This window comes from Diplodia seriata (genome assembly GCF_021436955.1).
Source record: "Diplodia seriata strain FDS-637 chromosome Unknown scaffold_4, whole genome shotgun sequence".
Taxonomy (NCBI): Eukaryota; Fungi; Ascomycota; class Dothideomycetes; order Botryosphaeriales; family Botryosphaeriaceae; genus Diplodia; species Diplodia seriata.
The window spans coordinates 28662-54055 of record NW_027117311.1 but is presented as its reverse complement, the minus strand read 5'-3'; the positions used below and the strand labels follow the sequence as shown (position 1 = coordinate 54055).

Below are 25394 nucleotides of genomic sequence, written 5' to 3'. Positions count from 1 at the left end.
GAGATTTGCTATAATGACTTCAAGTGTAGAACAAGGCTAGCTTTCAGGCGAGCTGCATTCAGCCCCCAAAAGCACATGTGAACCCAGCCTGATCGCACTGCCAATGGAAATGGGGTGGCAACGGGGCAACCCTGCCTCGTTTTCCCTTTCCGATGGAACATACAGCTTCCCAATAATAAGCACCAGGCAGCACATCATGCGAAGCAGGGAAGGGAGGGACGGATTGTTGGGTTCTCGCATTGCGCAGTAACGGAAGTATCTCGATGCATCAACCGTCAGTAGGTAAGGAGGCATATATACACCAACCACCTTCGAGAGACAACTTGGCTCATTAGTTAAGCGAGAACTAGTACGGCTGGAGAAGATGGAAAGGTGATATGGCCTCGTTATCGGCTGGTATAATTGATGTGGAGGACGTAGATACGAGTTCTCGCAAAATGAACAGCTATTTATTTTTGTACGCGGGATGACCTTGTACAAGGCTGATAGAAATTGCGCCCAGCTCCTATAAATAAATAACTAAAAGTAAACACTTCTGACGACCGATAGGTTTAACGACGGAGAAAAAGGCAGAAGGGTTGCCTCTTGAGCAACTAGTAAGAAGTGACAAAAACTGTCGCATGATTTGTTTTCGTTAAAAGGGAAGGCCAAAGGAATCTTGCGCAATTATAAGCTTCTTTTCCGTGGCGCGTCTCCCTTACTGGCCATCCCCCGTCCGGGGTGCTTGTTTAAGCTTAGGCCCAGCCTGCCATTCCTCATCGGACCCGGTGCGGATCGGCCGGGAAAGCGGGCGGGGTAAGAGGGAAAAAGAAAGGGCGGTAGCGTAAGGATTTAGATGCAGAGGGGATGGATTCCTCCGTGAGGGGCACTAAGGGGTAGAAACAGGAGCCTTTAGTTACGACGATACAACGGAATGCCCGACGCGACCGCTCTACGTCTATGAATCTCGAGGCATACTAGGAAGCTTTTACATATCATTAATATGATATTGTCATCGTCTTATGAAGGCGTAGGCTTTTGGTGAAGTTGAGGTATTACCGCATTCGTTTCGCATGTGATGATAAGGACGTCCGCTTTCGGTAAGTTTTTGAGGAAAGCTCATGGAATGATGTCATGATTGGTGTAACTCGCATGAAATATGTGAGCGACTAGCTCCTCAACTCGGTCTCCACAGGTACGATATGCGATCCTGTGCCGCAATTTCATCTGGTCGTCTCATGGCAACCAGAGAAAGCGTATCTCTCACATGCAAAGTACCTTCAGGATTGTATGATGAGATAAAGGTCAATCGTGCTTTTTCACATGTTGTCAGCAACATGCAACATATAAGCTGCTGCTTCTGTCCCGAGAAAAGCGTCTCCGTGTCAACACAGATTGCAGCAGACGTTGTGACGTCGCAACCTTGTTAACAATGCATCCTTCTCGTCCAAAGAAGCGCCTCATCGTGTGCTGCGATGGAACCTGGCAAGCCTCAGACAAGACGTACGGCACCAGCCCTTCCAACATCGCCAAGCTCAGCCGCATGATCGCCCGCGAAGATGGAGACATCCCACAAGTGGTCTACTATCAGTCGGGAGTAGGAACTGGTACATGGGGGGTATTCGACGTGGGCATTTCAGGTTTGAAGCCACACGCCTATCCGAGCTCCTCAACGCTGACTGCGTGCTAAAGGCAGCTTTGGTATTGGACTGTCGGAAAATGTCGCGTCGGCGTATCACTATCTGTCAACAAACTTCCATCCCGGGACCCACGACGGCCAGTTCGCAAATGATGAGATCTTCCTGTTTGGCTTCTCCCGCGGCGCTTACACGGCTCGGGTCCTCAGTGGGCTGGTCACTGAGATGGGGCTCCTCAAACCGCAGCACCTGCACGAGTTCCCCCGCGCGTTTGAGATCTACAAAAGACTCGGCAGCAAGGCGGCAAAGAAGGTCGACAAAGGCAAACTCTTCGATCGATGGGTGGATTACTTTGTCGGAAGCCTACCTACGGCTGACAGGGAATTCTGGCATGAGCTCAGGAACAAGACGTATGATGTGAAGGTCAAGGTGGTGGGGGTCTGGGATACGGTACGCACCATAGTGATGAGCTGTATGGCTTTCGGCTGACCTGGGGCAGGTGGGTGCGCTTGGAATCCCGGACAGTTGGTTATCGACGATATTCCCTGGGCTCAGTAAACCGTACCAGTTCCACAGCACCGGGCTCAACACCAGTAAGTCCAGACGCAGAAGCAATTCCATGGCTGACTGTGGCGTGTAGAAATCGAAAATGCCTTCCAAGCCCTTGCTTTGGACGAGCACCGCGGTGCGTTCCCGCCAACATTGTGGTTCCTGCCCAAGCATCTCCTTCGCAGGCCCGACTGCCCGAACCTCAAACAGTGCTGGTTCCCCGGCTATCACGAGTCCATCGGAGGCGGGGGCGTCAAGATGCAGTCCCTGCTTGCGCAGTGGTTTCCACACATCATGAACCGGATCATGCCCGACACTTCGCAGATGCACGAGGTGACTCTGGCCTGGATGTGCGACCAAGTCAACGGCCTCCTCAAATTCGACGACCACGTCGTGCAAGACATTCTGCTCAAGCACGGCAAGACGCGACCCGACTGGGCGGCGTGCAAGGAAACCGACATGGTCCAGTGGCTGAGGTTCTTCAAGCTCAGCTCGTTCGGGGGGTCGCGCACCAGGACGCCAGGCCGGTATTTCGAGCACCAGACCAACGAGACCATGCACCCATCCGTGCACTTCCGCACGAGCGAGGTCAAACGCCTCCACTACACCGCCCGGCCGCTTCGCGAGCGCTTTGTCTGGGCTTACTTTGCCTGGCTCCCGCAGTTCCACTTCAACTTCGCCACGCCGCTGTGGCTCTTGGGTGAGGCATTCCGGCTTTTGGGCGTAGCCCTCTTCTTCCTGGGCGCCCCGATCCGAGCCTTCGCCCCATCGGTCTGGGAGTTTGCTTCGGATCTTTGGGACCTGGGCGGAGACATTATGCACATGGCGGCGGCGTCGATTGCCCATCTCGGCCGGCTCGGACAGCGCTTCCCCTTCGCATTCTGCTACCTGGACGAGCCGCTCTGGCGGTGGCAGAAGCGGTCGACGGACCCGGACAAGCCCGACGGCGCGAGCTGGGTGCGGCGCAACGTGCCGTGCTCGGTCTTCTTCCAGAATGGGCAGGAACAGGTGCACATGCAGGAGTGGGTGATCCGCGAGTCGGCTTCGCACAAGACCAACTTCGAGAAGGAGATGCTGCCGGAGCACCTGTGGAACAAGCTGGACGCGCGCAACCGGCAGTCGATCAGGCACGCCGAAGCCGCGCCCGACTACCGCATGCAGTTCTGGACGAGGACCGACTGGGCGCACCGCCACGACCAGCCGCGCCTGGCCCACGGCCCCGTCCGCCAGCAGGTCGGCATCCCCCATCCCATCCACGCCCTGCACGACACCATCCACCACGCCTTCGGCGACGCCCGCAGCGTCCACGAGACGGCCCACCGCATCGAGGACCGGGTCGCCGACGATCTCCGCAGCCTGCCGCACAAGATCCAGGACGCCCTCGACTCCAAGACCCACCTCATGCACGACGGGCTGCGCGGCGCCGTGGGAGCGGTGCACGGCGCCGCCGACAGGGCGCACGAGGGCATCGAGGGCTTCCGCGGCCACGCCCACGACAGGCTCAACGAGCTGCAGGACGACAACGGCCACGTCCACCTGGGCCGGAAGAGCAAGAAGCTTGGAGACAGCAAGGGAACGAGTATGGATGATGATTTTCTTCGCAATGGTGGAGCCGTCCAGGGTCTTTGATGGCGAACTGATGTCGTGGATCTAAAAAGTGTGCGTTAGTCAAATGTCAGGGGCGTTTTCCTTTCGGTGACTTGTCTCAGCCATGCTCGTTCTATCCACATGGTTCCCGCCACATGGCTGCTGGACAAGCTGCTGAGCTTATACCAAGTCCTCAAACACAAGTGAGTTGCGATTTACGCGTTGCCCAAGCGCGCGCCAATAACACTAGTCGGACGCCGCGGCTTTTTTTTCTTAAAGGATGACCTGCATGATCCTTCAACGATCGTTGCCGATAAGGCTGTTTGTGATGCCCCGTTTCGGCTACCGTGCTCCTATTGGCCGACGTCTGCGCCCCCATGTCGGCGGGCGGGGACGCGGATCCGTGGGACAAACCTCTTGCGTCGGCCACTCACTACACCCTCAAGCCCTCAGAAGGTTTCAGGTCTCGAGACGAGCGACCATGGCAGCCACGGGTCCATCCGAAGCAGCGCCGGCCGAGGTGCCACAGCCATGCGGTGACACATCCGACCCGGATTTCGAGAAGGCGCCGGCGACGTTCCAGCTGGCCAGCACCGCAGCCGGCGGCGCCCAAGACCGAAAGCCCGCCTTTCTCTTCGTGCACGTAGACGGGGCAAGCGAGAAAAAGCAACGGTCGAAGCCGCGCACACGTGAGCGCGAGGTCCGCAGCCACATCATGATTCGCACAAACGAGAACAAGCGGCGGGCGGGGGTCGAGGTGGTCGGCAGGAACCACCAGCACGCAATCGCTAATCTGGCGGCAAGGATACAGCAGCAAGCCATCCAGGACGTTGGCACGGGCCGGATCGATCCGTTCGACACGCTGCCGGTCAAGGAGACGCCTGTTTACCGTAAGACGGTTGAGTTTTGTAAGCCACAGTCCCCTATACAGCCTTGTGTGCCGCTAACGCCAACGCCCAGTCTTTTTCCACATGCCTATTCAGATCCCCTACTCGGACGGTTAGTACGTTCTTGGCACTTCCACACCCTGTACCTAATACTAGCCATTCAGACGAGCTCGTGCTTGAGAGTCGGACCGTAAGCCCGCCGGCGTGGGCCAAGTCGTTCTGGCGACTGGCCAACGACGAGCCCGCCAATTTCCTCGCCATCCTCTACTACACGGCCGTGGTGTATGGGAGTCTGCCTGGAATCGAGATGTGCGCGGAGCACTTGCTGTGGGCGCAACGAGCACTTGAAATGATCCGAGACTGGATAGCGTCCGGCAGCCCGATATCCGACTCCATCGCATGCGCAGTGGCCTCGTTGGCGACGTCTGCGGTAAGCATCGCCCCTTTTGTGCATGGGAGCCGTTTTCGCTCACACGGCCACCAGAGTATCCAAGGCCAGTACGAAGCCTCTGACAAGCACTACGTCGGCCTGCTCGCAATCGTGCATGCCCGGGGCGGCATCTCCACCTTCGAGCCCTTCATCCGGCGCGGCCTCATCTGGTGCGAGTTCTACTACCGCATCCGCCACATGACCATCCCGGTCCTGCACCAAGAGCTCTCCCCCGAAAGCTTGCAGCAGTGTCGAGCCAGCTTCCCGCCGGCGCTGCAGCAAGAGGCCCTGCGCCGCCACCGTCTCGGCCAGCGCCGTCTCCCATGCATCGGCGCGGACCTCGACCTCATCCTGCTGCACCTGCACCACCTGAGCATCATCCAAGACCCGAAGTGGGGCCCGCACACGGACAGGGCGGCCATGCGCAACCTCCTCTACGACTGCGAGTACAAGCTCCTGGTCATCCTCGCCGCGCCGTCCAAGGCCCACGACGACGAAGCCGCGCCCATGGCCATGTCGGCGGCGCAGAGGGTGCGTTCGGCCGTGGCCCAGGCGGCGCAGATGTTTCTGCTGGCCGCGTTGAGGGAGATGCCGCTGCGCAGGGCGCTCTACGACCTCCTGGCCGAGCGGCTGACGGCCACCATATGCGTGCCCGGCGCCGTCGACCAGTGGATGCGGGTGGCGCATCTGCACGGCTTGGTCTGGGTTTTGTTCGTCGGATGGGTCCTTTCCGCGCGGGGCATTGGCTGCAGGTCGCAGAAGTGGTTCCAGGAGCGTCTCACGCAAACCATGTGGCAGCTCGACCTTCGAAGCTGCGAGGACTTGGACGCCGTCCTCGCGCAGTTCCCGTCAACGGACGCGTTTTGCAGGGAGCCCTTTCAACAGCTCCGGTCCTTGCTATCCGTCGTAGACGAGGAAGGCGGAGTAGGTCATGAATTGCAAGCCATCTGAGCATCGTCAGCCACGTCTCCTACCAGACCGGTGAAGCGAAGCACCGTGCGGGATACGGATATCATACATACTGTAAGCATCGAGAAGTAAGCACTAACACGGCACAACTAATAAGAATGAGACGCCGAAACGATAGGCGGCGCCCGCGGCTAAAGCCGGCCCCCACCGCCGCCTACTTAAACACCTACCTACGTACACCCATCCAGCGGTTATCGCCAACCAGAAAAGGACCCGTCGACATCCCTCACACATCCGAAATAGTTCACATCCTCTGCCGCGCACCGCTCTTCCGGTCTTCGTACCCGCCACTCCCCGACCATCATGCCGCCCCCCACAATCGCACCACCACCCCCCGTCTCCAGCCCGCTCTCCGCCATCGGCAACACGCCAGCCGTCCGCCTCCGCCACGTCGCGCCGCCCTCCACCCACGCCGCCGTGTACGTCAAGCTGGAAAGCCTCAACCCGACGGGCAGCTACAAGGACCGCATGGCGCTCCCCCTCATCGAAAGCGCCGAGCGCCGCGGCGCGCTCAAGCCAGGCATGACCGTCGTCGAAGCCACGGGGGGCAGCACGGGCTCGTCGCTGGCCTTCGTGTGCGCGGCCAAGGGGTACCGCTTCCAGCCGTCGTCGTCGCGCGACGCCTTCGCCCCCGAGAAGCTGCGCACGATCGCGGCGTACGGCGGGGTGCTGGACGACTTCGCCAGCCCGGGCGGCATCACGAAGGACCTGTTCCCCCGCATGATCGAGCATGTGAGGGCGCTGGCGACGAAGGAGCCCGAGACGTATTTCTGGACCGACCAGTTCCACAACGCGGATGCGTTCGAAGGCTACGCGGCGCTGGCGGAGGAGCTGGTGGCGCAGTTCCCCGCCGGCATCGACGCTTTCTGCAGCACCGTCGGCACCGCGGGCATGGCCATGGGGGTGGCGCGCGTGCTGAAGGCGAAGTGGGGGCAGCGCGTTCGCGTCGTCGTGTGCGAGCCGGACGGGTCGCCGGCCATCACCGAGGGGCGTGGCGGGAGTCATGGTGTTGAGGGCGTCGGCGTCGGCTCCGTCCCGCCGCTGCTGGACGCCGCGCTGTACGACGAGGCGAGGGCGATTTCGGAGCAAGAGGGCCGCGAGATGGCAAGGAGGTTGGCGAGGGAGGAGGCGTTGCTGGTGGGCACGTCGTCCGGGTTGAATGTTGTGGCGGCTGTGGCTTTGGCGGAGGAGCTGGGGCCCGGGAAGACGGTCGTGACGGTCGTTTGTGATACCGGGTTGAAGTACTTGAATGGGGATCTGTTTTCTGGGGTATAGCGTTTTGGCGGGTTTGAGTGGATATAAGGACCATGAATAGGGCCGGATAATTGAGGTAGAAGGTGAAAGTGGTGTGTACATTGCTTTGTAAACGGATGCAATGAGGAATAGGAAAGTGACTACTCTGGTTTCGGTAGCTTGGACCTGAGATTGACATTTTGCAAATTTAGAACATCAAAATACCTATCCGACGAAACAGACTTTTACATTCGTAACATGCACGTTTTCTGAAAGCAGGACATCCTGTTCAATACACCATAGCAACAGTCATCAATTAGTTATTGAGGGACGCATCTTGCCGAGCATGTGTTAAGCGGCCGCACAGTGAAGCTACCGGAATGGTGAGACGTGGTCTCTGAGCCTCGGTGAGTATCCCACCCGATTGACGGTAATCCTACAATTTCTTTACTCAATTCACGAGGCAGCTGATATCGCTTTCACCCATGACCTTCGAATTCTCTCGGGTAGCTCACGCTCCTCAACATCACCGCCCGAGATCCACAGGACTGCATATCCTTTAGATACATATCAGCACCACAAGATGTCGACATTGCACAAAAACCAGCCAACTACGCAGAACTCTCAGTCCGACCTATACATACACACAACCCACAAAGCCCCCGCCCTCCTCCCCGCACCATTCCAGTCACAGACACAGCCACTAACCCACCACCTCGATCTCCGGTGCGCTCCAAACATCCCACCCTTTGCTCTCCGCCCTCTCCCCAAACGGCAGCAGCGCCGCGAACCGCATCGAGTAGTTCCCCGGCGCGACGCGCGACCCGTTCGCCAGCGCGCCAAACCACCAGAACGTGTGGTAGCTGGCTTCCGTCTGCGCGTTGCGGTAGACGTCGGACACCGGGAACGCGAAGACGTCGCTGGCATTTTGCGTCGCGGGGTCGAAGGAGTCGTACGACGTCGCCCCGTTCCAACCCGTCGCGGCCCCGATGTACCCGTTGGAGCCGACGACCGGCGGGTATGCCCACTGGGATTCGGTGAAACCGGGTTCGTAGATCTGTTGGGGGGGAGGGGGGTGTCAGTGGGTGGGTGGGAGCGGTGGGGGAGGGGAGAGGGAGGGAGACGCACGTCCCAGCGCAGCTCGACGGTGCCCCATTTGAGCTTGACGTAGACCTTGGGGAAGTCTTGGGATTCGCGGGTGAGGTTGAAGGTGTAGCTGGTGGTGTTAGCTGGCGTAGTACTACGTCTGGGGTTGCGGAGATCAAGTGATGCTTACGAAGATTTCGTCTTGATGTCCTCGTCCGCGACGCCCGACGTGGAGAACGGGTAGGTGGTTTCGAAGACGGGCGTCATCTCCTTGTTCAGGTCGGCCGCGAGGCCGAAGTACGGCACCGACAGCTGCTCGCCGTTGCTGGCCGTGATCACGATCTTGCCGCTGTACACCGGGAGCGCCGTCGCGTTCAGCCCCCCCGGCAGCGTGAAGGTGAAGGTGGCGTTCCTGCTCTCCCCCGGCGCCAGCGTGAAGTCGCCAGACGTCGGCAGCGCCACCCCCGGCACCGCCTCGATGGGAACCAGCTCCGCGAACGCCCTCAGCCTCGGCGACGGGTAGACGTCCGCATCGAACACCTCCAGCGCTTCGAAGCCAGCCGCGGCCTGCACGCCGAACTCGTACGTCAACGCCACGTCGCCATCGTTCGTCACCCGCACCGTGTGCGTGTCCCGGAAGTTGGCCGTGTCGTTCAGCTCCAGCTTGTCCCACGCCAGCGCCGTGCTGTAGTTGAGCACCTTGAACGCATTCACCAGACCATTACCAACCTGCGGCACGGGCGCCGCGACGTCGCCGTAGTCTGTCCCGTCCGTCGACCACGGCAGCGCTCCGCCGCTGGCCACGATGCGCGCATGCAGCTCCTTCGCGAACCCGGCGCCGCGCACCTTCTTGCCGCCCAGCGCGCCGACGTACAGCGCCGCGACGCCAGCAACGTACGGCGTCGCCATGGACGTCCCGCTCTGCACCGCGAACCCCCCGTCCAGGTACGTCGAGAAGATGTTGCCGCCCGGCGCGGCCACGTCCGGCTTCAGCGAGAGGTCGTACAGCCCGCCCCACGACGTGAAGGCGCTGGGCCCGCCGCCCGCCGCATTGTACAGCCCGACGACCGAGGCGTTGGCGGTGAAGTCGGCGAGGACGGTGCCGCCGCCGGACACCGTCGCGACGATGGCGGCGCCCGCCGAGGCCGTGATGAGCCCCGCGAGGCTGCCCGTGGCGTCGGTCGAGAGCGAGACCAAAGGGCTGTCGTTGTTGTAGAAGAGGATGTATTGCGCGCCGAAGGCTTGCAGGTTGGCTTGCTTGGTCGCGAACGTGCAGGTGCCACGCCGCACGAGGGGGATGACGTGGGACAGGTTGCCGGTGCTGGCGGGCAGCGCGGAGCAGGCGTCGGCGGCCTCGGAAGTGTTGAGGGTGAGCGGCGTGATGGGCCAGTCTCTGATGGTGGCGGGGAAGTTGGACGTCGCGGGGATGTAGCCGGCTGTCGTCGTGTTGGACGAGCTATTGGTCAGAAAGGTTAAGGAGAAGGGCTGCGCTGGGAACGTGTCCGCGTCGACCGACGCGATGGCCAGCACGTCCTTGCCCGATGAGCCGCTGCTGGCGAAGAATGGGCCTGCGTCGCCAGAGTTGCCCGCCGCGATGGTTACTACGACGCCTTTGTTGACGATGCGGGAGGCGACTTCGGCCCAGGCGCCGTCTTCGAATCCGCTTGCGCCTCCGATGCTGGCGGTGATGATGTCGACCTGCGACATGGTCAGTCGTTCTGCAAAAAAAAATTGGGGTCTTCCCCGACACTTACATCGTCAGCGTAAGCCGCGAGGAATGACTGAATCAGGGTGTCCTCGTCGGTAGAATCCTGGGATGATGATGAGTGTCATTGTTTGCAGTGGAGCACGGAATAGAGCTTACGATGGTCGAGAAGACCTTGTAGCCCCGAAGCGTTGCCTTGGGCGCCACTCCCACCCAGCTGCGATGGGATTCAGCATCGGCCCATACATACAACAAACACATCTTCCACTTACTAATCCGTCTGACCGGCAATGATGCCTGACACATGAGTCCCATGGCCCATCTGGTCCATGGGGTCGGCATCCGGAGTCTTTTCCTCGAGCGGCCAGGCTGCGCTCCATCAGTCTTTGTTCACCAGTTTAGGGTGCTGACTTACTGCCATCACCCACGAAATCGTAGCCGCCACTGACTTTGAAGCCGTCACCAATACCGCCTCCAAGCTGCGCAACCGATCAGAACCGAAATCCCAGAGTCTCAGGCACTTACCGCAGGATGGCTGTAGTCAATGCCGGTATCCACGACGGCAACCACCGCACCCTCGCCGTACACGCCGGCAGCATGCAGCTTGTCCACGCCGGTGGACGTATGCACGGTGTAATTCGCCGCGGCCGCGTCGTCGCTGAAGGTCTGCAGGTCGGTCGGGGGCGAGAGGCGGATCGACTTCATCGGCCACACCCTGGCCACGCCGGCGAGCTGGGCCAGATCGTCGACGCTGCGGCCGTCGGCCTCGACGCTGACGCCCGAGAAGACGTCGCTGTCGAACGTCTGCACCACTCTGATTCCCGGCTCGGGCGCAGCCCTCAAGCCCGCGGCATCCTTGCCATGTGGTCAGCTACCGGCGGCATGTACATGGCATCACTAAACTTACGGCGTGGTACTCGATGATGAAGCGCTTGGGGACCGCCGCCGCCGAGCTGTTCGTGGAAGCGGTCTGCCCTTCTTGGCGCCGATGATGGTGCGCTAGAGCGGATGCGCCGCCCGCGATGGGGAGCGCGTGGAGGAGGTGGCGGAGAAGGAGCATCGTGGACACCCTGGATGCGCTGCGTGCGCAACACCACCCGCTTTCGCGCTACTGTTCTTATACGCACACCACGGCGATGCCGTTATCGACGGCGACCTGCGCGCAATCGCGGCGGACGCGTGCTACATGACAATACGGATGGAAATGTCGCGACGCCCTCTCAACCTGCCTGTTCGAGGCACCCATCGTTCGTATATCCATCCAGCGACGCGGGTGAAATGAGGTGAAGGTCTTGGAAGCGGCAGGGGGGCAGCTTGGCGCGTATATACGTATAGTAGAGAGGCGTCCGGGCAGACATAGATGCGGCGAATGGCCCGCACGCCCACGTATGTATAGCGGCTGGAGTACGTAGCTAGTGCAACACAGCATTAATATCAATCCTCGGACCCTTTTCCTGCGCTTCGAACAGGGGTACGGCAGACGCCGACACAGCACGTATCAACCTTCCTCTTCCAGCCCGTCGACGGTCCGGAGGCATGTTAGCCGGGGGTCCCACTCCGAAGCCCACCCCTGCTTAACTCATCTCGGCAAGTGCCTCCGATCCGCCCCATCCCCCACCTTTCTCGTCTTCTTCCTCCGCCCGCTCGAAGCTCCGCCGCCCGCCCCTAACCCTGAGCTTGCCCGGATTCGGCTTATCAGAGACATGTATCGTACCGTATAACTCACTGTGGTAGTTGGATCCATACCTGTGGCTTTATCAAAAGAGCTCATCAGCCACAGCAAGGATCGTTATCTCTCCCCGAAATCGAAAAGACCAAAAAAGTCCCCCAGTCCCCATGCGATACCTAATCCAGCGGCCGGCGGCCGGCTCCTTCGCCGCATCGTGATCGGCGGCCGTTTGGTTTCGCATCCCTCTCGTTCCTGCGTCTCGCGTTTCGCGCTTACGCATGCATGCGCGTGCTGCTGCACCTGTTCCCCGGCCGAACAGCCCCCATCATCATCACCCATCCCAACCCGGGCACCTGCTCGCGTGCGCGACCACCGAAAAAAGCAAAGATTGTCCCGGATAGGAAGGATGATTGCTGATGCAGTCGGAGATTTTGTCGGGATGCAGACATGGCTTCCCTCCGAATCAACAGGCGGCAGCCTGCAGCGGGATCTTCGCGCTCGATGAGGCTCTTCCCGCCCGCGCCCCCCTGGACCTATTGGCCAACCTTAATCCGTGAGCTTAAAGAGGGAATCGTGTTATGTCACGATAGGCACGGGTGTTGTGTTGGATCGGGAGTGCGCGGGACTGCCGCCTCATCAAACCAACGCTTCATGTTATTCCCCCCCGTCGGCAGAAGTACGTATGTAGTCGTGCATTATTATTGATATGGGTCACGGTGTGTTGCCAATCGGTGTGGGGCCGCGCCGCATCCGTCGACGACACAACAGACGTGACGACAGCCGGGAAAGGAAGTGTGGACTCGTTCTGTGGGATATGGGCAAATTTTGCGGTTGCATACCCGCAACTTTCCGACCGTTGGGGACGATCAGCAGATAGATACTGCGAGATCCGACACATGTTCCTCGATCCCCATGCGCCGCCGTGCATTGATCAGGGAACCCACTCACTCGCAACTCGAATCCGTTGGCCAATGCTCGAGCTCTCTCTCTCTCTCGCTCTCGTCTCGTCACAAACGAATGGGATTAATGGCGCAGATGTGATGAGCCCCGCGGAAGCGGAAGTGGAGGGAAACTTGTAAAACTTTTTTTTTGTAATTCGCATGAAGGGGTATCTGTCTATCGCTGTACTGTATTTTTGGTGTTTTTAGCCAACAAACTCCATCACTCCGGAAAAACCATCGTATGCACACGCTACACGTCGAATTGGCGCATTTGGAAATGTTGTCGCGATCGGAATACTGTTGCACGCGGGGGGGAGTTGTTGTCGCAATCGGGTAACTGTCGCAATCGGGTACTGTTTTTTGCCGCATTTGGTGACAATGTCGCATTCGGTGGTGGGGGTTGGTGCATGGGTTGTCGCTGATGATGTTGATGATCACACACACACAATCGAATCGCACACGCTTAGTCGACGGTGGGCGGGCCCTGGTAGTTGCGGTGGCCCCAGGCGACGTACCAGCCCAGAGACATCATGACGAAGGCGAAGAACACAACGGACGCATAGTTCATCGTTTCGGCGGCCACGGGGATGGTGGTGGGCATGCAGAACAGCGGGATGGCGAGCAGCGACCAGCCTGGGATTTCCGTCAGCACAGGGGGGCACGCAGTTGGAGGGGGCACGCACAGAGGGACACGACGTTGCAGAAGACGCCCAGCTTGCCGAGGTAGAAGCTGCCCTCGGCCACCTGGCCGCGGCCGGTGATGAGGCTGATGGCGATGGGCACCGCGTACGACGCCGTCAGGCAGATGACGCCGACGCCCGAGAAGGCGTTGAAGGCGGCGGTGGAGCCGAAGTAGATGGCGCCCAGGATGATCTCGACGACCATGGTCAGCATCATGGCGTTGAGCGGCACGTCCAGCTTGTGGTTGACCTGCTTCCACCACTTGGACCCGGGGATGGCGCCGTCGCGCGCAAACGCCCACGTGCACCGCGACGTGGCCGTCGTGCAGCCGATGCCGCAGATCATGGCCAGCACGAACAGCGGGATGGTCAGGATGAAGGCCCCCGCGTCGTTGCCCACGGCCGCCTTGAGGATGGCCGGCACCGGCTGCCCCGACGCCAGGTTGATCAGCTCCGTCAGGTCCGGCATCACGAACAGCAGCGGCAGCATGAACAGCAGCCCGGCGAACGTGTTGAGCACGATGGTGCCGACCATGGCCTTGGGCACCTGCGTGGCCGGGTGCTGCACCTCCTCGCACATACTACGAACGGTTAACAAGCCACGCGTTGAAGAGAAAGGGAGAGGCTCACGAGATGATCATGCCCGTCGACGACGTCGCGTACGCCGCCTGCAGCAGGCCGACGCAGAAGGACCAGCCGGGGGTCCAGCCCGACTGCGGCTCGAAGTCAGTGAAGACCCACTCGCCGCTGCGGCGCCCGTCCTTGGCGCGCACCAGCACCGTGACGATGATGGCCAGCACGCCGGCAAAGGTCCAGTAGATGGCGGCCGTCTGTACGAAGTCAGCAGGGATGCCCCAGAGTAACTAAAAGAGTACGCACGTCAATCAGCGGCAGGATGCGGTTGCCCAGCGACGAGGTGGCGTTGGCGACAAAGGTGATGGCCACAAAGGTCAGGAAGATCTGCCACGCGCTGGCGTCCCAGATGCCGACGCCGGGCTCCGTCTCGAAGATGTTGATGCACGACACGAAGAACAGCGTGGTGCCGAAGTTGACGGCCAGGGTGATGGTCACGTTGCCGACGACGTACAGCCAGCCGCAGGTCCAGGAGGCCAGGCGGCGGTAGCTGGCCGGGGCGAGCATGAAGGTCTGGTAGTAGACGCCTGGAGGTCGTCAGCGCGCGAAGCTTAGGGTTATTAGGGTTAGGTTAGGGTTACCGCCGGCCGTGGGGTAGACGCTGGTGATCTCGCCCAGCGAGGCGGCCACGCAGAGGATGATGAAGGACACGCCGACCCAGCCCCACACGATGTTGGCCGGGCCGCCGCCGACCAGCGGGTAGTAGAAGGTGGTGGCCAGGCCGTAGGGGATGGCGGCCAGCACGAAGGACATGAAGGCCACCTGCATGGTCGACCGGTTGCGGGACAGCTCGGGGGCGTAGCCCATGGCCTCCAGCACCGCGTCCGCCGAGCCCACGGCATCCTCGGGCTCCGACGTCTTGTCCACGCCCTTGCCGGTCAGGCTGAGGTTGCGGTCGAGGCCATTGCCCTTGGTGTCGTAGGTGGGCGGCGCAGCCATGGTGGCGGAGAGTGGCGGGAACTGGGGGCGACGACGACAGAGACAGAGACAGACCGGTCCTTGGGGCAGTTTGGGGTGCGAAGAGCTGCTTGGATCGCGGTCGAGGCGGCGGCGCGGTGGTCCTTATGGCAGGGCTGCTCGGCGGCACTAGCGGGGCAAACGAGAGATTGCGGCTTAGGCTGTCAAAAGGTTTTTAGTCGGCGGTTTACGACAGGGGTGACGTCAACTCCCCACGCGGTCGACGCCCTGTTTGCCGTCCACCGTCGGCCCGTCTCGCATTATTGGGGCCGTGGTGCCCGCTCTCCGCTGCGATGATATGCGTGTGGCACGCGCTGGCGGATGCTGTGCCTTTCTCTCAGAGCTGCCCCCACGAGCGCAGTCTGTGGGCGCCGGCACCTGTCGCGGCTAGCGGCCCTCTCCATCTCAGGCCTCCAGCTGGGCGAGCCCTTGCCGTATCTGGCTCCGCGGCACCCCCCGTTCGTGGGATTGGCTTGCCTATCTGCCGCGGACGGGAGCTGCGAAAGCGAGGCACCTGGGCCCTCTGCGGCGCAGGCTAACCACGGACGCCCGTCGGATCAGGCCAGGTGGCGCCGCCCTGTCGTCGACCACTGTCGGACGCTCCGCCTGGAGACATATCAGCAGCCCGCAGCCCGCAGCCCGCAGCCAGCACCGGCACGTGGCTTGGCGGCAATCGGGTGTCACACTGTCACACTGCCACAGCCACCATCGTGTGCGCCGCGTCGCCAATCGGAAACCAGGGTCCTAAGCTGCAGACGGGCGAAGAGGAAGTGTTCCAGAACAAGGCCAGAGGATTCGGCGCCAAGGGGAAGCTTGCCGACGGCGGATAGCTCCCGGAGGCGTAGTTTCAAACCTATCTCTAAAATCGCGGCTCCAGGTAGCTTCGGGGTGCGGGAATTCTGATTGGCTGCTGGCCCAATCCCTTTCCGATTCCATTGCATAACTCAGCCCTGGACTCTCCGACACTCATCATCGCAGTGCCCGTCTCTTTTACAATTGCAGTGGCCGCGACTCGCTAAACCGAAACTTTTACCACATCTCACACCACAACTCCCACGACAGTGCATGGCCGCCGCTCTTGTGCAGACGGCCTCCACTGCATCCTCGCTCTGGGTTACGTAAGGCACGGCCAGCGACAAATCGGCGTGCAAATAAATGGGACCCCATCCTTTCTGCTGGTGTCGGTGTGGGCTGCGGGTCCCCGAGCCTGTTGAAACACCAACAGCCTTCTTGCCTCACGATTGCCCCCTCTCTCCCGGCTTGATACAACTAAATCCTACCGACATGGAGGTGAGGGATGAAGCGACAAGCAATCGGACCATGTCGAGTCGTCTACGGCCGTGTGGCGCCTCCAGCTTCGTCTCCCCACGGCTCTCCCCGCCCTCCGCGTCTCTCTGACAGCTCAAGCCCCCGTCTGATCATTTGCCCGCGCAAGCCACAGCGCCACCGATGCTCCTGCCATGTTATCATCCCGCGACGTCGAAAAGGAGCGACAACTCCATGATCAACCGAAACAGAGACAAAAGATACGATCACCAATGCCCTGCTCACACAACAGACAATGCATTAATACCACATCGGACTGCAACAACGGCCGGCACTACTCGGCAACATCGGAAGAGTTGCCCCCCCAGCCCGCCGGAGTAATTATCGAAACCAACAGCGCCTCCGAGGCTTGGCAGCTCACCCGCACGGAGCCCGTCGCCTCGTCGACGTCGACCGCGTAGCTCTCCTCGCCCACCACCACCGGCAACCCGTTGCTCTCCCGCGTCCACTGCGTGCCCGCCCAAGTGATATCCCGCGCCTGCGCCCCCGCACCCGGGCCCGTCAGCCGCCTTACCCTGACTTTCCTCTTCACCCCCGACGAACCGTTCTGGTGCTGGTGATCGACGCCGAGCGACAACTCCACCGTCTTGCTCGGCCGCCGCGCGCCGGTGCCGGTGCCGTCGCCGTCGCTCCCGCGCCACAGCTCGAGGTTGACGACGGCGACCCTGGTCAACCTGCCTTCGTTGTACGCCGCGTACGCGGACACGTCGTCGTCGCCCGTGTCCAGCTCGACGACGCGCAGCGCCCCCGCGGCGCCGATGAAGTCGGCCACGTAGACGCAGCCGTAGTAGCTGCCGAGCGTCTGCGGCGCGAGCGTCGCGTTGTTGATGACCGTCGCCGCCCCCAGCCACGGCGAGAAGGGGAAGCGCGACCCGAGCTGCATGTTGACGCGGGTGACGCCCTGTTGTTTTGTGGTTGTCAGAGGGGTCCGGTCGTGGATGGCATGGCGACGGGTAGGTGGGGGGTGCGGTGCGATACGTACCAGGGTTGCGGCGTACAGCAGCCAGTCCACCGTCCACAGCGCTGTGCCCAGGCTCGCTGTCAGGTCGAAGTCGCGGATCCCGGTGCCGTTGCCCAGCGCCGATGCGGCTTCGGCGATGAGGAAGGGGATGGAGGGGTAAGCGCGCGACATGTAGGCGATGCGGTCTTTGAATCTTGCGTCCGTCTTGCTTCTGATGGCGGCCTTGTTCATCAGCGTTGCTGCGTGTTCGCGTCAGTTTTTCCCTGCGGCAAGCGGGTGGGTGATGCGTTGCGTTACGCACCGCCAAGGTCTTCGCCGTCTTCAGACTGATAACTATTCATCGAGTCAGCTCTCTCCGGCCTGGTGTGCGTTCTCGGCTGCTTACAAGTGCTCGGACACGGCTTTGACGAGTTTCGGCGACAGCCCAGCGTCGAACGCATTTTCCCTGGCGGCCCTCAGTCAGCCCTACACGCGCAGCAGGAGGAGCAATCCCAATCCCCACGCACTCGTTCCACGGATCCTCGACGAGGTTCGACAGCGCCAACGCCTGGAACCTCGGCCCCGGACCCAGCGCCTCGACGCCTTCCTCCAGCGCTCCCGCGAACTCCGCGAATTCGCGCACGTAGTGGGCAACCGCATACCCCGCGGGTCGATCCGTCTCGTTGGGGAAGAAGCCGGCGCTGCCGTACAGGTCCGGCTCGTTGCCTATCTCCAGCGCGTGCAGCGTGCTCCCTGCGGCGGTGATGCGAGCGACGCAGTCCCGCGCGAACAGCACGGCGTTGCTGAGGTTGCGCCGCGCCAGGAACACCTGCACGTCCCACACTACGTCCGCGCCCCCGGCGGCGAACTGCGCGAACCCGTCTAGCCACCCCCGCCCCACAGTGATGTTGGCGAAGAGGCTCGAGTACGTCGCGAGGGATGGCTGCTCGAACCGGATCGCTGCCGCTTGCGAGGGGTCGTAGCGGAAGTGGTCCCTAAGGCGACGAGTCTGTGATCAGCGTTCGTTCGGGTCTCCGATCCTCCCCGCGTTTTGGGGTTTTTATTTTCCCTCCCCGTTCCTGGGCGAGGTCTGTCTTACTGCGTTGTCCCGCCCACGCGCAGGTACGTCGGCGCCCCCGTCTTCTGCGAGAATGTGGACAGCATGTTCACCGAGTATTCGTTCGGCGCCGAGGCGTTGCCTGGGTACCTCGTGTCAATTGTGGTCGTGGGATTGCATGTGGGTGGGCGACCAACCGCTGTAGTCGATGAAGTCTCGTCCTTCTATGGCGAAGCTCAGGAACGACTGGTCCAGAATCGCGCTGGCGTGCGGTGGGACGCTTCCCGGCGCCGAGAGGTGGACGCAGCTCTCCGCCGCCGCCGCCGGCTGCATGAGGAGAGGGAGCATTGCAAAGGGAAAAAGTTGAGACAGCATCTTGACCGACACACTAGTGCTTCTGCTGGAATGTCTTGGGGGAACTGGTAAGCAGAAGGACGCCCGACCTTTATGGGGCCCGCGACCAGAGAATCCATCGGCGGGGGGAAAAGGCGGGGCACAAAGTCTTGGGCGCGGGTAGGCAGGCAGGCAGGCAGGCAGCAGGCAAGGAGAAAAGAGGTTCTGTGCGGCTCCAACAACGCTACGCCGGCGCTGGAGATTGGGAGCATCGCCGCCGTTCGCGCCAAGCTGCGCGGCCAATAGACGCATGCAGTCTCCTCCTGCGCCACGGGAGTGAATCAGCAAGGAGCATTATCGATTCCTCGTCCGAGGGCCTGCATCCGGCAATAATGGTCGCGCAACTTGTCTCCCGCCGCATGACGTGGCCCCGCGCCGGGAACCTTGTGGGGGGGATGGAACCTGAGTGATGAGTCGTCAGCATGAGCGGTGTTCTTTAATTAGTCGCCCATCCCCCGCAGCTCTCCCCACGCCCCGTGCCCCGCTCCCGCTCACTGCCGACGCCGGGATCCTTGGTCCTTGGCCCAGACCCGTGGCAAGCTGTTTCCTCCCCGAAGTTGCGGTGGTTCCGGCCGATGGTGGTGAGTGCGACGCTCGTACTCTAAAGTACGTATCTGTCCGACCACGGCATCCGAGTGCCGGCATCGCTGTCAGACCATCCCCATCGGCAGTAACGAATAAACAACTAAATGCTTCGCTCGTTTCGAACGGCAGTCCGCGGGCTCCTTTTCCTCGCCGCCATCTCGGTCCTTTCGGATCCATCCTCCTGCAGATCTCTTGTCTCAGTACCGCGCGTACAAAATGCCGAAAAGCCTCTTACTATAAGCTTAACAGGCGTTTCTTAAGCATGTCTCGGGCAGGTGTCCCGTGTGCCATTGTTCTCTGGAGATTCCGTGCCACGCGCCAAAGTTTAAGACATCTTTTTAGCACGCGGAGCACAAATAAGGTTTCGACAAAGTTACCGTACCACGTTGAAGTCTAATAATAATATCTTGGCCTTTGACGTTCCGACTCGCGGCCACGCGAATTCCATGGAACTTTTTATTCTCATATTTCTTCCCCCTTCTCTCCGCACAGCTCATACATGTCCCTCAAGCCGGGTTGTACCCCTTGCTCCAATCCACGCAATTCACATCCAGCAGATCCTCGTCCAGGTTGCGGCAGGTAACAAGATTCGACCCGTTAATGGTGCGGATGTCGATGTTCTCAGCCACGATATTGGAACAAGTATCCGGGCTCGAGCAAACCAGATGCGCCACGATGGGCGAGAAGACCCTATTCGAGCGGCCGCGCACATTGCGGAACGTGACATCGGTAATCTTCAGCTTCGACTACAGTACACCCGTCAGCTTCGACGACGACGTACCGATCTCACACCACTCCTCACCGGATGCTTGAAACACTCCTCCTCGTCGTCCTGGCCGTAGCACTGGGTGACGGTCAGGCCGTAGTCGACGTTGTCCAGCCACATGCCGTCGTAGGTGACGTTGCGCACGCGGCCGCGGCCGCCGCCGCCCGCGAGCGTCGCGCTCTTCTCGCTGAAGGCGTCGGGCCACACCTTGATGCGCGCGCCCTCGGACGAGTTGTACATGGCCGCGTTGCGCACCAGCACGTTCTCGACGTAGTCGACCCGCCCCGGGTACTGGCCCAGGCTGCCCACGCTCATGCCGTGCGTGCCGTTGCACGACATGTTTTGCACGAGGATGTTGGTGCTGTTGGGCTTGAACGAGACGCAGTCTGCGGGGGTTGGTTCGCGTTAGTGGGGGAGGGGGGAAAGGGAGGGAGGTTGCGAGGGACGGACGCACCGTCGCCGTTCGTCACGGTGGAGTTCTGGATCGTGATGTGGTCGGACCGGTATATATCCCATCCTGCACTCAATCAATCGTCGGTCAGCCAAACCCCACACACACACCCAAAGCCGGCCCCCCGGGAGACGCCGTCTTCTCACCATCCGTGTTCTTCTCGAAGTTCTCGTTGTCGCTGACGCTCCGGATGGAGATGTTCGTGAACACGACCTCGGACGAGTTCGCGACGAAGTTGTGCCAAAACGGCGAATTGACCAGGCGCAGGTCCGACACCGACCCGCCGTGCATCTCCACCGTCGCGAATAGCACCGGCCGGCGATCGTGCTTGTTCTCCGCGTAGTTGTCCCACCACGCCTGGCCCCTCCCGTCGATGGTGCCGCCGCCGTAGACGTGGACATCGGCCCCGCCCAGCTTGAAGAAGCTGGTCGCGTTCTGGAAGCCGAGGTCGAAGGCGCGGTCGAGCCAGTGCGGGATGTCGTCGGTGAAGGCGACGGCGCCCTGGATGTCGATGTCGATGTGCGCGAGCCCGCTCATGTCCAAAGGCTCGCCGACGACGTACGACTGCGTCGCGGGGAAGAGCACGTGGCCGCCGCCGTTGCACGACTCCAGCGCCGCCGCGATGTGGGCAGAGTCGTCCGTCGTGCCGTCGCCGTGGCTGTCCACGATGCAGGTGCGCGTTCGAGCCGGCGACTGCGCTGCCGCCACCGGCCGTGCCGACCTGAGGCTCCCGAGGAACGTCTCCGATACGGTTGCGGCCCACGCGCCAGATGCGCACAGGGCCAGGGCGAGGCCCGTCGCGGTCGATCGTCGAGGCACCATCGTGTCGGCGGATGCTGGTCAGTTCTCCTGGCTGATCCCGGATGGGACTGCCGACCAATTTATATGCATGGTCCTGCGAGATAGATTCATCCCGATGCACTACTGCTCGCGAGATTCAAACGATACCGCGAGTTTGGACGGGAAAATTCATCGTGGCCAAGGCCGCCCCACGTCTGCAGCTCCCCCCGCTTCCCCGCCCTTATCCCCAATTTGTGGGGATGGGGATCGCGCCGCACGTTCGCAACCGGGGAAACCAAGATATCTTGGCTGAACAAATGACGGTGAAGAGGCTTGCCGGGGCCGGAAAAGATCGAGGCCGGAAACGTGCGTGCCGGAAAAGTTGCCCATCAAGTCATGAAGCTGCATAGCCGAGGCATCCGGTGCAGCCGCCTTGTGCTCGTTGACCGTGGTTGAAGATGGTGGCTGCACGTTATTGCTGCTCTCACCAAGTTCCCCAGCTGCGCGCAGGCATCGTCCCCAGCATCTCGCCCAAGCCCACAGCTCGACGCCCATCCCTCAGTCACTCCCCCTGCCCCCCCACCCCGCAATCCAGCGCCTCCCTCACCCAAGTCTCCTCCCCCACACTCCTCTGAAACTTATCCACCGCCCCCAGCCCCCCTTCCCCTTCCCCCACCAGCACGGCCCCAAACAACGCTGATAAAAACCCCGTCACGACCGCAATCATCCTCGCCCCCTCCACACCCCCCAACAACATCTCCACCACCCCCTCCCTCTTCCCCGGCCCCAGCACCCCATCAACCAGCAACGGGAAGTCGCAGAAGTCGAAATGCCCCGCCCGCCGCACCCCCACGTCGCGCAGCCACCCGCTCTGCGCGGCGTTGAAACGCGCCCACGTCGCGTCCGGCGGCGCGCCGCGTGGCTCCTGATCCTTCGCGAGGGCCAGGAACGGGCCTGCCGATGCGAGGTCCGGGTACGGCGTTGGCGTTCCTGTTCCGTTGCCCGTCAGGTCGCCGATGTCGAAGAAGTACCACCCGTCCAGGTTGGCGCCGGCGGCGACGTGCACCGTTGTCGACGTGGTGGTGGCGTTTGCGTCTGCAGGTGATGAGAAAGGCGCCTGCTGCTGCTGCCAGCCTTGCTGTTGTTGTTGCTGAGCAGCCATAACCCCCGCCGCCGCCGCGCCCCCGATGCTATGCCCAAACACCCCCACCCCCTTCGCGCCCCCCAGGTCGAGTCGCGCCCCCCAGCCCCGCTCCCTTACCAGCGCGGACAGGTACCCGTCGCTCAGCAGCGCTTGGGCGTCGGCGACGCGGTGCTTGTAGATGCGCTCGTACTGCATCCACGTGTAATTGTGCAGCGGCGGGAACGCGCCTTTCGCCCCCCCACCACCATAACCATCCGGCAGCGGCAGGTACGGCGGCTCCCCCGGGTGGTCCAGCGCGACGACGAAGTAGCCGTGTGACGCGAGTTCGGAGAGTAGGGATGTGTAGAAGAAGCAGGGCATGCCGGCGCCCGGCAGGAAGAGGAGTGTGGGGGTGCTGGGGGGGAGGTGCAAAGGGGCGGAGTCGGAGGGCTGGAGGGGGGTGGCGAATGTGGAGAGGGCGGAGGGGGACAGGCCGAGGGCGGGGCCCCAGATGAAGGCGTTGGTGGCGTCTATGTAGGGGAGGGTGCGGTTCGGCGCGGAGAGGGTCGGGGCGTATATCGTTACGAGCATCTGCGTTCCCTCGCCGGTGCCGTTGGGTGCGGTGAAGTCGTCCGGCGTGGTGTGGTTGAAGACGTGCTGCGTCTGCGTGACGTGGTAGGGGCCGGTGGGCTCGTACAGCAGGATCTCGGCGCGGGCAGAGATGCTAGCGATGCCGAGCAGCGCGAGGGCTGAGGCTGCGATGGGCTTCATTGTCGGAGAGCGTGCGCGGGGTGTAAGCAGCAGGATGACCCGGGCTGGCCAATGGCACGGAGGAGAGAGATGTTTGTGCAATCCACGTAAAGCCGGATGGCAAATAGAGGTGTTTGAGTGCCTGGAGAGAGCGGATCAAAAGGATGGGCTGAGGTCAACGGAAGTAGCCTACATGGCGCGCCCCCCACCTTCCCTACTGGGCCAGTGTTGCCTGCTTACACGCTACTAACCCGTCCTGGCAGTTAGTGTGACCTCCGCCCGAAACATCTGTGAAACACCACGACTCACTGCGCAACGAGTACGAATAGGAACAGTCCTTCAACAATTCATTACACATGTACATACACATTCCCCGCCATCCCAGCTCCATACCTCGTCCACCACCCCCCGCCCTGCCACCAGTAAGAAAGTTTTGTACAAAAAGCCGACACACATCCATCCCACCCCCTCCTACTCCTCCAACACCTTCGCCACCACATCCACCGGCAGGTCCTTCGCCTGCTTCGCCTCGGTCGTCGTCTGATACTCGGCCCAGCGCCACATGGGCACCTTGGCATCATAAATCTCGTCGATCTCGGCAAACGTGCGATTCTTGGTCTCGGGCATGAGGAAGAACACAAACAAAATAATGCCGACCATGCAGCCGGCGAAGATGAGGTACGTCTTGGCGCCGAGGTTGGCGCCGTCGGCGGCGGTGAGCTGGGGGACGGCGATGGTGGTGATGACGGCCGTGGTCTGGGCCCAGGCGATGGTGTAGCTCATCGTGTACGAGCGCAGCTTGATGGTCGCGATCTCGGTCGGCATGACGTTGCTGAGCGAGTAGAAGGACGACGCCCAGAAGAAGTTGAAGATGAAGGAAAGCGCCGCGATCCCCAGCACCTTCGTCTTGTCGCCCATGTCGAACGCCAGCCCCCCCGCCGCCACGTCGATGGCCAGCAGCATCGCCATGCCCGCCAGCGCCAGCGGCCGCCGCCCCAGCCGGTCGATGAGCAGCGGCGCGACCATGGTGCCCGCGAGCGTGCAGCACGACGCGATGATGGTCAGCGCGAAGGGCGACGCGACGCCGATGTCGACGAGGAAGACGGTGGCGTACGTCGTCGACAGGAAGACGCCCGAGCACTGGTTGAAGGAGAAGAAGGAGCCGGCGGTGACGGTGCGCTTGAGGTTGTCGCGGTCGAAGATGCTCCAGAACGACACTTCCAGCGCCGTGTTGCGCTCGTTGTCCTCGCACGCCTTCATCACGCGCAGCTCGTCGCGCACCTCGGCGTCGCTGTAGCCGCGCAGCTTGCGCAGGCTGGCAAAGGCCTCGTCCAGCCGCCCCTTGCCGATCAGCCACTGCGGGCTCTCGGGCAGGAAGGCCGTCAGCGGGATCAGCACGACCGGCAGGCAGCACTGCACCGCCAGCGGCACCATGTAGGAGAGCTTGTCCGGCCGCGCGTGCGTGCCGTACACGACGAGCGTGGCGACGACGCCCGCGAGCAGGTTCATGATGTTGATGGACGCCACGACGCGCCCGCGGATGGCGACCGGCACCGTCTCGCCCAGGTACAGCGGCGCCGTCGCGTTGGCCACGCCCATGACGAACGCGTTCCAGAACCGCCCCGCGATGAAGCCGCCCAGGTTGGGCGCGAACAGCTGCAGGAAGCAGCCGCCGATGGAGATGAAGTACGAGCCGACCAGCGGCCACTTGCGCCCGAACTTGTTGTTGAGCGGGTACGCCGCCAGCGCGCCCAGGATCGACCCGACCAGCGGCACCGCGAACAGCAGGTTCTGGTTGCGCGCCGTGAAGACGAGCTTGCCCGTCGTCGGGTTGGGCCCCTGGTACTTGTCGACCTGTGCCTGGAGTTAATAATGCGGGGGAGCGGCGCGTGTGGGGAACTGGGGAAGCACTCACAAACGGCTCGAGCGCGACAATGGGCGAGATGACCTTGTCGTCGAAGCCGAACAGGAACGAGGCGGCCGCGAAGACGGTGCACGTGGCGACCAGCAGCGCGTTGACCGCCTTGCCCTGCGGCTTGATCTCGACGTGCTCGTGGTACTGCACCTCGCCGTCCGACTCCATCTTGGACTTCTCCGTCATCACCGTCTGATCGGCTTCCTTGGACATGGGTGTGGGTGGGTGCGCGCGGCGCGGCGGGCGGGATCGGGGGCGACGGCGGGATTGGGGGGGTTCCGCTTAATTAGTAGTCGACCACCGGGGAGCGGGCCAAAGGGAGGATGACGCGGTGGAGATGATGATCCGGGGGGACGCTCCTGCAGG

General features: G+C 61.8%; 7 protein-coding genes across 7 annotated transcripts; 2 read left to right on the top strand and 5 right to left on the bottom strand.

Moving 5' to 3' along the window:
* Positions 1–1411: 1411 nt before the first annotated feature.
* On the top strand, positions 1412–3794 carry SLS55_003884 (uncharacterized protein; the record flags this gene model as incomplete). The annotated part of the gene is made up of 4 exons (XM_066775348.1): positions 1412–1586; positions 1672–2066; positions 2116–2209; positions 2257–3794. The coding sequence occupies 4 exons, from the start codon at positions 1412–1414 to the stop codon at positions 3792–3794; spliced, it is 2202 nt and encodes a 733-aa protein (XP_066633229.1).
* Positions 3795–4467: 673 nt separating this feature from the next.
* Positions 4468–7313, top strand: SLS55_003883 (uncharacterized protein; the record flags this gene model as incomplete). The annotated part of the gene is made up of 4 exons (XM_066775347.1): positions 4468–4660; positions 4713–4751; positions 4804–5929; positions 6383–7313. 4 exons carry the CDS (start codon positions 4468–4470, stop codon positions 7311–7313), a joined length of 2289 nt encoding a protein of 762 aa, XP_066633228.1.
* A 661-nt stretch (positions 7314–7974) lies between these two features.
* Positions 7975–10767, bottom strand: SLS55_003882 (uncharacterized protein; the record flags this gene model as incomplete). The annotated part of the gene is made up of 8 exons (XM_066775346.1): positions 7975–8328; positions 8400–8487; positions 8548–10055; positions 10112–10168; positions 10222–10279; positions 10335–10431; positions 10478–10541; positions 10588–10767. 8 exons carry the CDS (start codon positions 10765–10767, stop codon positions 7975–7977), a joined length of 2406 nt encoding a protein of 801 aa, XP_066633227.1.
* Positions 10768–13135: 2368 nt separating this feature from the next.
* SLS55_003881 (uncharacterized protein) lies at positions 13136–14924 on the bottom strand (the record flags this gene model as incomplete). Its single annotated transcript, XM_066775345.1, has 5 exons — positions 13136–13305; positions 13356–13933; positions 13983–14182; positions 14232–14512; positions 14567–14924. 5 exons carry the CDS (start codon positions 14922–14924, stop codon positions 13136–13138), a joined length of 1587 nt encoding a protein of 528 aa, XP_066633226.1.
* Positions 14925–16542: 1618 nt separating this feature from the next.
* On the bottom strand, positions 16543–18372 carry SLS55_003880 (uncharacterized protein; the record flags this gene model as incomplete). Its single annotated transcript, XM_066775344.1, has 5 exons — positions 16543–17468; positions 17531–17562; positions 17615–17674; positions 17736–18203; positions 18308–18372. 5 exons carry the CDS (start codon positions 18370–18372, stop codon positions 16543–16545), a joined length of 1551 nt encoding a protein of 516 aa, XP_066633225.1.
* A 1377-nt stretch (positions 18373–19749) lies between these two features.
* On the bottom strand, positions 19750–23134 carry SLS55_003879 (uncharacterized protein; the record flags this gene model as incomplete). The annotated part of the gene is made up of 4 exons (XM_066775343.1): positions 19750–19989; positions 20025–20395; positions 20607–21201; positions 22088–23134. The coding sequence occupies 4 exons, from the start codon at positions 23132–23134 to the stop codon at positions 19750–19752; spliced, it is 2253 nt and encodes a 750-aa protein (XP_066633224.1).
* A 450-nt stretch (positions 23135–23584) lies between these two features.
* SLS55_003878 (uncharacterized protein) lies at positions 23585–25241 on the bottom strand (the record flags this gene model as incomplete). The annotated part of the gene is made up of 2 exons (XM_066775342.1): positions 23585–24967; positions 25029–25241. The coding sequence occupies 2 exons, from the start codon at positions 25239–25241 to the stop codon at positions 23585–23587; spliced, it is 1596 nt and encodes a 531-aa protein (XP_066633223.1).
* Between the last annotated feature and the right edge of the window lie 153 nt (positions 25242–25394).